Consider the following 14,470-nt stretch of genomic DNA (forward strand, 5'->3'; position numbering starts at 1 on the left):
GTGTAAAATGTAATGCCAAATCGCAGACATCCAATGTCCCACAATCCTCATCGCCACCGAAGGTGACAGCGGACAGAAAAAATGGCAACTGCGTACCTTACTCACCATCAAAAAGTCTTGAGGCTTTACAAAAAATCATTGAGGCACCTTGAATCATGGTGTATTTTTAGGTAAGTAAAGTAGTTCTCGTTTTGGAGTCTTATTGAGTAATGTGCAATGCTCTTATCGACTGCATGGAACCAACTTGTTAGCTAGCTAGCTAGGTCACCCTCTGTTTACCCGTACGCGGTGGCGTGGGGCTAACGTTAGTAACGTAACGATACGCTCGCTGACATGCTATAGTAGCCAGCTGGTGGATAAACTATATTTGCTAACTATCTGCTCGATTCAAGATGGTGCATGCCTCTGTACTCCGATAGCTATCGATCATACACGCACACTCAGTGTAGCCTGTTGTTGTTGACACTAACCGCAGCACCACCTACTTATTTGGTTTACAGGGATAAATACCGCTTCTACGCGTGCATGCTGAGGGCACGCTTCGATGAGGCCAAGGATGAGAAGGACATGGTCAAAGCCACTATGATGCTGAAGGCAGGAGAAGAGGAATTCTGGTCTAACCAACACCCCCAGCCCTACCTCTTCCCGGACTCTCCAGGAGGAACTTCCTATGAAAGATATGAAATGTACAAGGTAATTAAATTAGAAGATTGTCCAACATCTGGATGTGCATTGTGTGTTACGGATTAGGGTCCTTCTCTCATCCCGGGATTTACGGTATTACCAGTTTAGTACACAAAGGGGCAACAAAAAGACTCATAAAAGCCCATTGCATTGGGCGTCTATTACCAGAATGCAAACAAAATTAGCACAATTAATAGCGAATTTCCATAGAGGCTGCTATCTGAATATGATAACGAGCACAAGTGAAAATAAACTAATTACAAAGACAGGCAATTCAGCTCTTAAAGTTATACATATATAGGAAGGAGCTACTGAATGTCATTTTTGGGGAGTTTGAACATTTTACAAGCGAATGTGAATGAGAGACATTGTGCAAATGAACAAAGTTTTGACACATGCTTGTCTAAGGAAGAACAGTACTGGCTCTGAAGCAGCATGTGCACATGCTGTGTCTGTGTGGAGTCTGGATTCGCTAGGGCAACAGGCCTGCCTGCTCTGCTCAGAGAACAGGTGGGAGGAGCAGACAGGCTGAGAATGGAGAGGACAAAAAGATAACTCATCCAAAGGGCATTGACTTCTCAAACACGGCAGAAGCGAACACTATGATGCCTTGTGACCTTATTAATTCAGCCACTTGCTTAGATAACTTGCAAGTTAAACTTAGGGGTTGCGTTAACGCAGAATTCAGCATTTTTTACGCAGGAAAAAATTATTAAACACATAAGAAATATCTTTCTGCCAGATCTAAAATGGTTCTTGTAATTTCTGCTCGGCATCACACTAATTTTGTGCTTCAGTTGCACTTCTCCACTCGGATGAGAGTTCACGAACGGGCATTCTATCAGCAGACAACACTCTGACTGATGTGTAGCTAGTTTTCTCCTGTGCTTTTCTCGGTGTAGTCAGCTTACTTTTCTCCGGTAAAATTAAAGATTAACTTTAAGCAAAACATTTTGAAATGTAGCTGGCTACATTCTTTCTATGATAAACATTAGAAACATGATGGCCATGCATCGTTTAAAAAAAGACCTTGCTTTTTCATGTAAGCTCATTTACTTGTGTGGCTGCCAGCCAAATAGCGTTGCACTTCTGTTGTCATCTGATGAAAATGAAGCTATTTTCTGCTGAATGTGTTGCACTAATGTATTTTCTGTGAAGTAAAACTATAGTGGTACGTCCCTTATCATTCTATTGAAGCAAATAAACACTGACTTTCAATATAAAACTCGACCCCTGTCAATATACAGCTGGACTCACCTGCTCCCTCTTTCTGCCGTTGTGCTATTTACAAACACACGTGACTGGCTCAACTGTTCTGGGGAACAACGGTAAGCTTCATAATGTGACAGGTGAAATGAAGAACGCGATCTGCTTTATCTCCGAACGTATTGCACAAGTTGACTGCAGGTATTTATTTAAAGTAGCTACAAATATAAACATGTATTGAAAAAATTCAAATAAATAGTTTCAAGGAATTTACGGTATTGAAAAACCATCCCGTGGCTATTTCCAAATACCCCGATATATGGTACAGTGAGGGAAAAAAGTATTTGATTCCCTGCTGATTTTTAACGTTTGCCCACTGACGAAGACATGATCAGTCTATAATTTTAATGGTAGGTTTATTTGAACTACTTCTCAGATAGAGTTTAATGTGTCAAATCGGAGGGCCTGTTCGTCTGGACCTCTGGCCGTCTCTATGGGCGTGCCACAGGGTTCAATTCTCGGGCCGACTCTATTCTCTGTGTATATCAATGATGTCGCTCTTGCTGCTGGTGACGCTCGGATCCACCTCTATGCGGACGACACCATTTTGTATACATCTGGCCCTTCATTGGACACTGTGTTAACAAACCTCCAAACGAGCTTCAATGCCATACAACACTCCTTCCGTAGCCTCCAACTGCTCTTAAACACTAGTAAAACTAAATGCATGCTCTTCAACCGAACGCTGCTTGCACCCACCCACCCGACTAGAATCACTACTCTCGGCGGGTCTGACCTAGAGTATGTGGACAACTACAAATACCTAGGTGTCTGGTTAGACTGTAAACTCTCCTTCCAGACTCACATTAAGCATCTCCAATCAAAAGTTACATCTAGAATCGGCTTCCTATTTCGCAACAAAGCCTCCTTCACTCATGCTGCCAAACATGCCCTCGTAAAACTGACTATCCTACCGATCCTTGACTTCGGTGATGTCATTTACAAAATAGCCTCCAACACCCTACTCAGCAAATTGGATGTAGTCTATCACAGTGCCATCCGTTTTGTCACCAAAGCCCCATATACTACCAACCATTGTGACCTGTACGCTCTTGTTGGCTGGCCCTCACTACATATTCGTCGCCAAACCCACTGGCTCCAGGTCATCTATAAATCACTGCTAGGCAAATCCCTGTCTTATCTTAGCTCACTGGTCACCATAGCAACACCCACCCGTAGTCTGCGCTCCAGCAGGTATATCTCACTGGTCATCCCCAAAGTCAACACCTCCTTTGGCCGCCATTCCTTCCAGTTCTCTGCTGCCAATGACTGGAACGAACTGCAAAAATCTCTGAAGCTGGAGACTCTTATCTCCCTCACTAACTTTAAGCGTCAGTTGTCAGAGCAGTTTACCGATCACTGCACCTGTACACAGCCTTTCTGAAATTAGCCCACTCAACTACCTCATCCCCATATTGTTATTTATTTTGCTAATTTGCACCCCAGTATCTCTATTTGCACATCATCTTTTGCACATCTATCATTCCAGTATTATACGAAATTGTAACTATTTTGCACTATGGCCTATTTATTACCTTACCTCCATAACTTACTACATTCGCACACACTGTATATATATTTTCTGTTGTATTTTTGACTTTATGTTTTGTTTACCCCATATGTAACTCTGTGTTGTTGTTTTTCTTGGCCAGGTCGCAGTTGTAAATGAGAACTTGTTCTCAACTGGCTTACCTGGTTAAATAAAGGTGAAAAAAATAAATAAAACAGTGAGACAGAATAACAACAAAAAAATCCAGAAAAACGCATGTCAAAAATGTTATAAATTGATTTGCATTTTAATGAAGGAAATAAGTATTTGACCCCTCTGCAAAACATGACTTAGTACTTGGTGGCAAAACCCTTGTTGGCAATCACAGAGGTCAGACGTTTCTTGTAGTTGGCCACCAGGTTTGCACACATCTCAGGAGGGATTTTGTTCCACTCCTCTTTGCAGATCTTCTCCAAGTAATTAAGGTTTTGAGGCTGACGTTTGGCAACTCGAACCTTCAGCTCCCTCCACAGATTTTCTATGGGATTAAGGTCTGGAGACTGGCTAGGCCACTCCAGGACCTTAATGTGCTTCTTCTTGAGCCACTCCTTTGTTGCCTTGGCCGTGTGTTTTGGGTCAGTGTCATGCTGGAATACCCATCCACGACCCATTTTCAATGCCCTGGCTGAGGGAAGGAGGTTCTCACCCAAGATTTGACGGTACATGGCCCTGTCTATCGTCCCTTTGATGCGGTGAAGTTGTCCTGTCCCCTTAGCAGAAAAACACCCCCAAAGCATAATGTTTCCACCTCCATGTTTGATGGTGTTCTTGGGGTCATAGGCAGCATTCCTCCTCCTCCAAACACGCCGAGTTGAGTTGATGCCAAAGAGCTCGATTTTGGTCACCCAGTTCTCCTCTGAATCATTCAGATGTTCATTGGCAAACTTCAGACGGCCCTGTATATGTGCTTTCTTGAGCAGGGGGACCTTGCGGGTGCTGCAGGATTTCAGTCCTTCACGGCGTAGTGTGTTACCAATTGTTTTCTTGGTGACTATGGTCCCAGCTGCCTTGAGATCATTGACAAGATCCTCCCGTGTAGTTCTGGGCTGATTCCTCACCGTTCTCATGATCATTGCAACTCCACGAGGTGAGATCTTGCATGGAGCCCCAGGCCGAGGGAGATTGACAGTTCTTTTGTGTTTCTTCCATATGCGAATAATCGCACCAACTGTTGTCACCTTTTCACCAAGCTGCTTGGCGATGGTCTTGTAGCCCATTCCAGCCTTGTGTAGGTCTACAATCTTGTCCCTGACATCCTTGGAGAGCTCTTTGGTCTTGGCCATGGTGGAGAGTTTGAAATATGATTGATTGCTTCTGTGGACAGGTGTCTTTTATACAGGTAACAAGCTGAGATTAGGAGCACTCCCTTTAAGAGTGTGCTCCTAATCTCAGCTCGTTACCTGTATAAAAGACACCTGGGAGCCAGAAATCTTTCTGATTGAGAGGGGGTCAAATACTTATTTCCCTCTATAAAATGCAAATCAATTTATAACGTTTTTGACATGCGTTTTTCTGGATTTTTTGTGGTTGTTATTCTGTCTCTCACTGTTCAAATAAACCTACCATTCAAATTATAGACTGATCATTTCTTTGTCAGTGGGCAAACATACAAAATCAGCAGGGGATCAAATACTTTTTTCCCTCACAGTATATACTGTATACCAACCAAGCCTATTACGGATACAATCCCCTGAATCTCAAATCTACCCCCAGCCCATAGACACTTGTGTAGATCTGAGAGGTTTGGATGTGTTTATGCAACAAATATTAGTGCATTGAATCATATTGCATCCAACCAAATTGCATCCAGCCGAATTGTATCGATTCATTCCTCTAATTCAGGGGTTCTCAAAGTAGGGTCCGGGGACTACAAAATATTAAACTAATAATAATATTACTAACAATAACATATAAAAAAAAAATTGGCCAATGGATCCGTGGAATAAGTTTAGAGGGTGTAATACAATACAATATAATATTATTAATCTACAATGTATGTTCTTAACCCTGGGCAACATGGGCCTGGAAGGCTCACAGGGATAATGGTATCCACAGTAGACCTATACGCCATCAATTATTGATTTTTCACCTCACTACTTCTTGTATTCCCCCCCATGTTTTATAGAAACATAAATGGACTGTAATTTAAGCTTTAAAACTGCTAAGTTTCTTTCTGCCTCATGGAAAAATGTGTAGAATTGCAGGATATTAGCTTTAAAGATGCAACAAACAAAAAAATTGCTCTGCCACATGACAAAATCTGTATAATTGCAGGAAATTAGCTTGAAAACTGCTACATTTTCTCTCCAATGCCAAGGGGAGATCCTTTAAAATGTTCCTTCCCAGGGCCCGAGACTTGGTTCGTCTGGCTTGTATGCTATTTTTATCTCACTCGATTTGTTCTGATTATGAGGGGGTCCCTGATGAATTTGCTATCACAAAAGGGTCCCCGGCCCCAAAAAGTATGAGACCGGCCCCAAAAAGTATGAGAACCCCTGCTCTAATGAAATTGAATCGCACCGAATAATTTCAAACTAAAACGTATTGTTCCTGTATCGGAGCCCATGTATCGAATCGTCTTGAAAGGGGAAGATGCACATCCCTAATGAGAAGCGTATACTAAAATATCAAAATACTACATGTCGTCATGTCTCAAAATCAATATCCATCTTACCTCTATATTGTTTTATGTCATGCGGATTCAAGAAGAAAGATGACGAGTTCAATTGGAAAGTGAGCCTGTCAAGTAGCCAGTAGCCTTCATTCTGGCACAGAATCCAGTTGACGCAATGCAATTTTCCAGATTTTTGATTACTTTATGTCTCTCCAATAACTTTTGAACGGATTTAGATAGCGACATGAGGTTTGTATCATTGGTTTTCTTATAGGATTATCTACACAATTAACATATTACTTTACCCATTGGTCAAAAGATGCATTTTTGAATGGACACCCTACTTATACCACAGTTTCTAAACCCAGAGGCCCAATGTCGCATACTTCCGGGAACGCTTCGAAGCAGACCGGGGTTTGGGAAGTCAACGGGAGAAGTGAAAAATTCTTCCTTGTTAATTTTTTCAATCTAAAGGCACAATCTACATTCAAGCCAATGTCTTAAGTAGCTGCTGCTGAACATGTTATTACTCCAACATCGGGAACATGACAAACTGACACATTTTCATTTTCAAAAAACTACTTGATATCGAAGGAATGCATTTGATTTGACGACCTGCACATGCGCAGTTCGGCGCGAGACGACCGTTAGACCTGATGACGTTTTTCTGTGCATTAGCTAGCCAACGTCGCCATGACTTCGCCTACAAGCGTGATCTGGGAATTCTATTGGAGAAGCAGTTTATAGGAATATTCATACTGTACAATCTTTGATTATACTTTTCCAATCCTTTTTAGAGCTTCACAAGTACCTAGTATGGTAGCCTACTATGACTTCTGCCAAAGGCCTGGACCTTACGGTACAGGAGGCAGTGTGTCTGCTCTGTAACTACTGGGCTGCTGATTCAACCCTCTCTTTGCTGTTGACCCTCAAATGCTACAATACTGAAGCCATGCATCGGCTGTTTCTGATTTCTTGTATTCTGTTTTTCCAGGTCCCCGAATGGTGTCTAGATCACTGGCATCCGTCAGAGAAGGCCATGTATCCTGACTACTTTGCCAAGAGGGAGCAGTGGAAGAAGCTGCGAGAACAGAGCTGGGCAGGAGAGGTAGGTTAGGCTACAGCTCTTTTCCATAAAGTGAAGAATTCTGTCCATTCTCATTTGTTCCTGTGACAGTAACAACATTTTCTGTGCTAAACAAAGCATCAAAGTTAAGAAAGAATGCAAGGTTTGATGTTCACCAATGAGTCTGTCTGTACATTTTAGTCATTTAGCACAATCTCTTATCCAGAGCGACTTACAGTTAGTGCATTCATCTTAAGATAGCTAGGTGGGACAACCACATACCTCAGTCATAGTAAGTACATTTTTCCTCTAAAGTAGCTATCAGAAAAGTCAGTGCTAGTAGGTGGGGGAAAGCCAAGTGTTAGTTTACGAAAGGCACTTTTATTTGTTTTATTTTTATATCTTTGCCAACAAGTACACTCCCCAAGAACCTAAATCCTCCAAAAAGGAGTTGGACGTCTGGGAACATTTGATTATGTAATGTTCGGTCAAGGCATAATCAGGGACCTGGCATATTTTCTTTGAAGTTCTTTAATTATTTCCTTCCTGTTGGATTAGAAATATGACAGATTAACAAACATTCATATGAATTAAATGTATGAATCAATTGATTATACTCACTTCAGACCACCTTATTAATCAATCTACATGAATTGTTGAAATTTGGACTGTTCTGAGTCTAAGGTGTTGTCATCTCTCGTTTCAGGTCCAGCAGCTGCAGGAAGAGACCCCTGCCATTGGGCCCATCTCCGAGGCCCTCCCCCCAGCCCGCAAGGACGGCGACCTCCCCCCTCTGTGGTGGCAGTACGTCACCCGCCCCAGGGAGCGCCCCGTCTAAGAGCCCCCGGATGACACTACCTGGTGATAACTCCATAACAGCTCACCACGGTACCTACTACCACACAACAGCATGCGGATTCACCTCCTTGTGAATTACTGTAAAGATAATGATATAATGGAGTTGTTTTGGAAGAGGTTGTTGTACGCAATTTGCAGTATGCGTTGTCAGATGGTATTCCACCCTGCGTGAATTGACAGTAATTATTTAGTTGTAAAAGTGTGTGACTTTCAAATTTAATGTAGATGTACATCTTTTCCTATACAAGGACATCTGTTTAAATAAATATGAGTATAATTCTTGGGAAATGCTTCATGTGTCTCTTTTTGATATGCAGTATTTTGATATGCAGTATTGGCATTGTAGTGTTGCGTATCTTGTGCAAGTGATATCGATTTTATGATCTCCACTTATTGTCAGGAAATCATACTACAACAAAGATAAGACTTTTGATAAGAAATGTAGAAAGCAGAAAATCAAAGAAACACTTCTAGAACCTTTTTCAACAGACGCACATTCTGCTACATCTTTATTTTTAGCTGAAACAACTGTTACATAGAAAATAGGAGACAGAATTCAGGAAATGAATAATAATTATCTTAGAGAACGTCAGTGGTACAGAAAGAGGTCAACTCTGTCCAAACATGTCTCTAGGTCATCAGCAACAGACTCACAAGGCTAGAGTACTAGTGTATGTCAATCTAGCCCACAATCTGCGGCCCAATGCTCGCCTCTTTTCCCTCATGTTAATGAACTTCAAGATTAACACATTAGATTAACATTATGTTTACATCATATTACTTTTACCTGTCACATATAAGTAGGCGAAACCGTTGCAGACTATTGGGACAAAACCTCGGATTTGCAAGGAGTGAGTCTTTGACCATGACCAAAAACTAACTTCGATTACTTCTAACCATTTTAGCATACATAAGATTTAGCAAAGTATCTCTACACCAACAACTGTACTTTCGAAAAATACTACAGTATATTACAGCTAAGTTTTACATGGACAATATCAGACCATTGTCTAGAATAATTGAGTCGGGAGCTATATAGGATTTTCAGCGTCATATGCATGTCGTTGCATCGGCCACACTTAAGTTTCGCCTGTCTTACCTGTCTTGACTGGAAAAATAATCAGGCTTCAGTCGTTATGCACAAAGTCAAACTGCTCTCAAATGGGGGAAATGTATTGGGATAAATAGGTTCAGTATAAAAATTATCTTTAACACTTTTAAGAGTTAAAAACACCATGCATTACTCGATCTCATATAACAGGATGTCTTGAAATGTGTGTTTGACAGTACAGCTGGGCTACAACTTCTACACCACAAACTAAGGTATGGCATTCATGAAACATTATAATGGAAGAAATGACAATGTTTTGGATGTCTATACATATTAGGCCATGTCATCTTGTGAAATACTTTAGGTAGTCGCAATACTGAATTCTGTCTTCAGTTCACGGTGCTGAACACAAGCTAACACAAACTCGACTATGTTACCTTTCTCTACAACTCCTTTATTTTTTATTTTTTTAACATTTTCTAATACTATTAGTTTGTTTTCACGTTCGAATGAGTTCTAGTTACCAGTGATCACCACTAGAATAGCTTTCACAGAGTCTGTACAAGTATTTTCACAGCAGGACGAGCACTTGTTACGTTTTCCAGTTATATTTGCGTATGAATCCTCTGTATACCATTTAGCACAGCATCACTTGTATTGAAATAAATTATCAATCTCAACGTAACGGAAACTTTCTTCTCTAATTCTAGAGATAAACAGGAAAGTAAATAAGACTCCTATTCTATAGCCACCAATCAATGAGTGCTTCCACTGACACTTGAGTTGCATTCAAGGTCGAAACCTTTGCAACATCTTTCTATTGACAAATGATGTGACACCCATTGACAACCACTCATTAGATTGTTAACGATTGCAAGTGTGGCAAGTCCTTGCGTCCTTCTTCGCTGACCAAGAAGCTTCCTATTAACAGTGGGTTGTATTTATTCTCTTTCTGAATCTTTGGCGGTCTAGTTTATTAAGGCGCAATTAATTGGGGTAGAACATGCAAATTGATTAATTTTTCAATGATAAAAGAAAATAGATCAAATACTTGCTATTACAGGAAAGTAAAATGCCGCTTTCCATTGTGGTTATTTCCCTGTGTACCCCTCTTCTCCACACAATCTTACCTTGTATATCTTTCTCCCTCCATTATTCAATTGTTTTGCTTTACCTTTTATGTGTTATCACAGAAAAGATTAATCATATTCAGTAAAATAAAGTAATTTAAGTTAATTCAGCTCTAAGCCTTTTGGCACCTTTCATGACAATGGACAGGTAAAAGGAGAAAGTACGAAGAGGTGCATTGAACACAACATACAAACGCATCAAAATATAAATATGTACATACAAATAAAATATTAGATCTTTTTCGTCATTTGAAAATAGTCAAAGCAGTTGTCGCTCCGTTTCCCTCCTTCCCAACTTTCCCGCGTACTTTCACGCATCTAGACTCCCACCCTTTTCTTAAACCTATGGGTGAAGACACTGAGTTACTGTATGTGATTCAATCTGCTACAGACCCAGACCTCGCACACTAAGCTAAGCCTCTCACACTATTCGCGGCGCCGACCGGTCGTTGGACGTCGTCTTCTTCAGCTTGACCCCTCGCCGTATGGCCAAGAGCACATCTTCCCCCTCGCCGCATCCGGGCTCCTCCTCCTGAACCTCCGGCAGGGCCTCACGGTCCCACTCCGACAGCCTACTACCAGACTGAGGTGGGGGAGTGGGCGGATCGGAGGGGACCTGAGTGTCCCAGGTTGCCTTGGGAGACACCAACCCGTTGTCCCCCGCTGAAGAGAGTGGGCTCCGGGGGCTCAGTGGTCCCCCTCCCTCACTCTCTCCCCTGAAGAACACCCCGGGGTGCTCGGGCACAGTGGGCGTCTTGACGGGGATCATGGGGGGCTTGATGGGGATGGGGCCCAGACCCAGGCCTCCGGAGGGCCGGCGCAGGTTGGGCTTGGAGGAGGGTGTGCGGCGGATGGTGGCCACCCCGGGGGTGACAATGCTGGCGGGGGAGGGGGCTGTGGAGGGGATGCCCGCTGTGGAGGCCGGCCGCTTGGCCTGGAACATGCGGCGGTAGGACTGGCTGATGTCACTGTTGCGGGGGATGGTGGAGGACTTGTCGAAGTCGGGCTGGTCTGTCTCCTGGTCACCACCCACGGAGAAGTAGTCGTAGTCGGACACTGGCGGGACGAGATAATATGAGGATCATTGTCACCTACACATACAGTACACTTCAAATACACATTTTTTATCCCTATGGATGTTGATAAGAAAATGCCATTAGACAAGAGGTTCAGATCCTTAGTCAAAACATGACTAACACCTATTATTGCTCACTCTAATTCAAATTGAGTGGACCCCTATCAAATATCCATACATTGACCTTCTACTGTATATATTAAGGACTAATGTGGATTACCCCTAACATGCAGTAGGAGACACACATACACATTACAGTACCTTGTGAGGGGATGGTGTCCTCAGAGCAGCACGGTGTGGTGTTCTGGGTGCTGTAGCCACTGGAGCACTGCAGGGAGTCCCTGCTGGAGCGCTGGATATCCAGCTGCAACCCCCGGGCCAGAGCCAGGGCCAGCTCCTCATGGGCCTCCGCCTCCTCCTGCTGACACACACACATTAAGACATATAGCTTATACATACCTATCATACCTAGCAATATGGGCCCTATTCAGACTTGAGATAAGTTGACTTAAAGGACAATTCTGCTACTTTTCAACCTCATATTCATTATCTCCAGCACCATACCAGTCTCTACATATCTGAAAACGGCACGGTCTATGATCTGTGGTTAAAAAGATAAGAAGAAAGGTCCTAAAAAATGCTTCTCTGTGACATCACAGTGTAGGATTAAAAGTTTTTACAAAATTGTGATTTCAAAACCTGCAACGAGTTTCTAGCCAGAGAGAGGATATTTTATTGCTCCCCACGTCACCGTGAATCTCAAGAGTGTTCGCAAATCAATGTTAATAAAATGTTTAACATTTTGGTGATGTCATCGGGTAGAAATGCGCAGTTTTCACATACAGTATGTAGGCAATGGTATTGTGCTGAGATAATGAAAATGAGATTGAAAAGATTGAAAAGTGGTGGAGTTGCCCTTTAATATGGACTTAAGTCAAAAAATGTTGACTTAAGTACTACAGGAAAAAGAAGAGGACCGAGCACGCCCCCATTCTCATTGACGGGGCTGTAGTGGAGCAGATTGAGTGCTTCAAGTTCCTTGGTGTCCACATCACCAACAAACTATCATGGTCCAAGCACACAGTCGTGAAGAGGGCACGACAAAACCTATTCCCCCTAAGGAGACTGAAAAGATTTGGCATGGGTCCTCAGATCCTCAAAAGGTTCTACAGCTGCACCATCGAGAGCATCCTGACTGGTTGCATCACTGCCTGGTATGGCAACTGCTCGGCCTCCGACCGCAAGGCACTACAGAGGGTAGTGCGTACGGCCCAGTACATCACTGGGGCCAAGCTTCCTGCCATCCAGGACCTCTATACCAGGCAGTGTCAGAGGAAGGCCCTAAAAATTATCAAAGATTCCAGCCACCCTAGTCATAGACTGTTCTCTCTGCTACCGCACGGCAAGAGGTACCGGAGCGTCAAGTCTAGGTCCAAGAGGCTTCTAAACAGCTTCTACCCCCAAGCCAAAAGACTCCTGAACATCTAATCAAATGGCTACCCAGACTATTTGCATTGCCCCCCTCTTTTAAGCTGCTGCTACTCTGTTTATTATCTATGCATAGTCACTTTAATAACTCTACCTACATGTACATATTACCCCAATTACCTCGACTAACCGGTGCCCCCGCACATTGACTCGGTACCGGTACCCCCTGTATATAGCCTCGCTATTGTTATTTTTACTGCTGCTCTTTAATTATTTGTTACTTTTATTTCGTATTATTTTATATTGTATTTTTGTGTGATTTTTTTTTTATTCTTTCTTAAAACTGCATTGTTGGTTAAGGGCTTGTAAGTAAGCATTTCACTGTAAGGTCTACACCTGTTGTATTCGGCGCATGTGACAAATACAAATTTATTTGATTAAGTCCATGTTATCTCATGTCTGAATCAGGCCCTATAACAGCAAGCATACAGCAAAATATATATTAAAATGTATCTTTCACACCATACAGACAACTGCATTTAACAGCCACACAACAGACCTGGGTCAAATACTTTCAAAAACTTGAGCTGTGCTTGATTTAGTTTTCCTTATAGTATACAGTAAATATTTGACAGGTCTGTCGTAAAATAAAAACACACACATGGCATTCACATGGTCATAAAGCATGGTCATAAAACACATTCATATACTGTACACCTCTACATTGGGGATATAAGTATAAGTATCCATGTGTTTCTGTAATTATGGGTGTAGTTACTTAAGTGATAATGCCCGAGAAGCCGGTGTTTGGAGGATATGTTTGTCTCGGGCCGGCAAACCGTGCCAATATATCCTCCAAACACTGGCTTCGAGGGCATTATCCCTGTTATACAATGGGTTACCAACATATTCAAATAATGATTGACATAGTTTAATTAAAAGCGTTATTTTGATGAATTTATTCATACTATTTCATACTTCCACAAGATATAGTCCCGATACAAATCTAGGGTTGCTACCCGGCTGGTCGTTCGTTCTATTGGTTCGGTTGCTAGAGACGTGACCCAGTCGTTCAGTCTTTCTGTTCTGTATCTATGGACGCGACCCAGTCATTTGTTCTAAATATTCCAATGACATACTGGCTGGTAACGTTCTTATCCCTTGCTTGCTAGCTAGCCAACTACGGCTAACTTACAGTCACGTCAAAATAACAGCCAGAATAACAGCAAAGTAGCTGCATTTGCATTTGTTTAAGCTGTTTTCTAGTGACATTTATTTGGATACATCCATAACAATGAGCTAATGAGGAGCGATTTCGCCTGACATAGAAAATGTGCTCACTCATCACGACACTGTTGTTCAGAGAAGCTAGCCAACAACACAGCTAACACAATCACTTCAAACTGAAGCTGGAAAGACTGCAAACTAGCTGCACTTGGTTTCGTTTTACCTTTTTTACAATTTACATTTCTTTGTATATATCCATAAAAATTATACCAGCTGATTCATGATTTAGCCTGCTGAGAAACGCTGCCTGTCTGTCTCGTCCCGACCCCTACATGTTCATTACTATGGGACAGCTGGAGATCGCATTTGAATATTGAAACAATGTTAAAACAATGTCGGAGAGACAGACTGCAAGGTTTATAAAAATCTCCGTTGTTGAAAACTAAATGTTAGTCTAAAAGAAATGTGAGATAATGTCTAGATGCTTTTTATTATGGAGATCAAGTTTATACATTACTGGAA

At 42.1% G+C, this 14,470-nt stretch overlaps 2 protein-coding genes across 2 annotated transcripts in view; one reads left to right on the forward strand and one right to left on the reverse strand.

Moving 5' to 3' along the window:
• The first annotated feature begins 57 nt into the window (after nucleotides 1-57).
• Nucleotides 58-8,322, forward strand: LOC311112661 (NADH dehydrogenase [ubiquinone] 1 beta subcomplex subunit 9-like). Its single transcript, XM_084155801.1, has 4 exons — nucleotides 58-170; nucleotides 501-693; nucleotides 7,108-7,221; nucleotides 7,886-8,322. Exons 1-4 carry the CDS (start codon nucleotides 82-84, stop codon nucleotides 8,015-8,017), a joined length of 528 nt encoding a protein of 175 aa, XP_084011927.1. The 5' UTR covers nucleotides 58-81; the 3' UTR covers nucleotides 8,018-8,322.
• Nucleotides 8,323-10,639: 2,317 nt separating this feature from the next.
• LOC311126891 (protein MTSS 1-like) overlaps nucleotides 10,640-14,470 on the reverse strand; it is a gene marked incomplete at both ends in the record, with an annotated part of 47,602 nt that continues 43,771 nt past the window's right edge. Inside the window, 2 exons of the mRNA XM_084158583.1 lie at nucleotides 10,640-11,274; nucleotides 11,555-11,711. Of these exons, the coding sequence (XP_084014709.1) occupies nucleotides 10,640-11,274; nucleotides 11,555-11,711 (792 nt within the window). The remainder of the gene's footprint in view (nucleotides 11,275-11,554; nucleotides 11,712-14,470) is intronic.

This window comes from Coregonus lavaretus, assembly GCF_964263955.1.
Source record: "Coregonus lavaretus genome assembly, chromosome: 3".
NCBI classification, from domain to species: Eukaryota; Metazoa; Chordata; class Actinopteri; order Salmoniformes; family Salmonidae; genus Coregonus; species Coregonus lavaretus.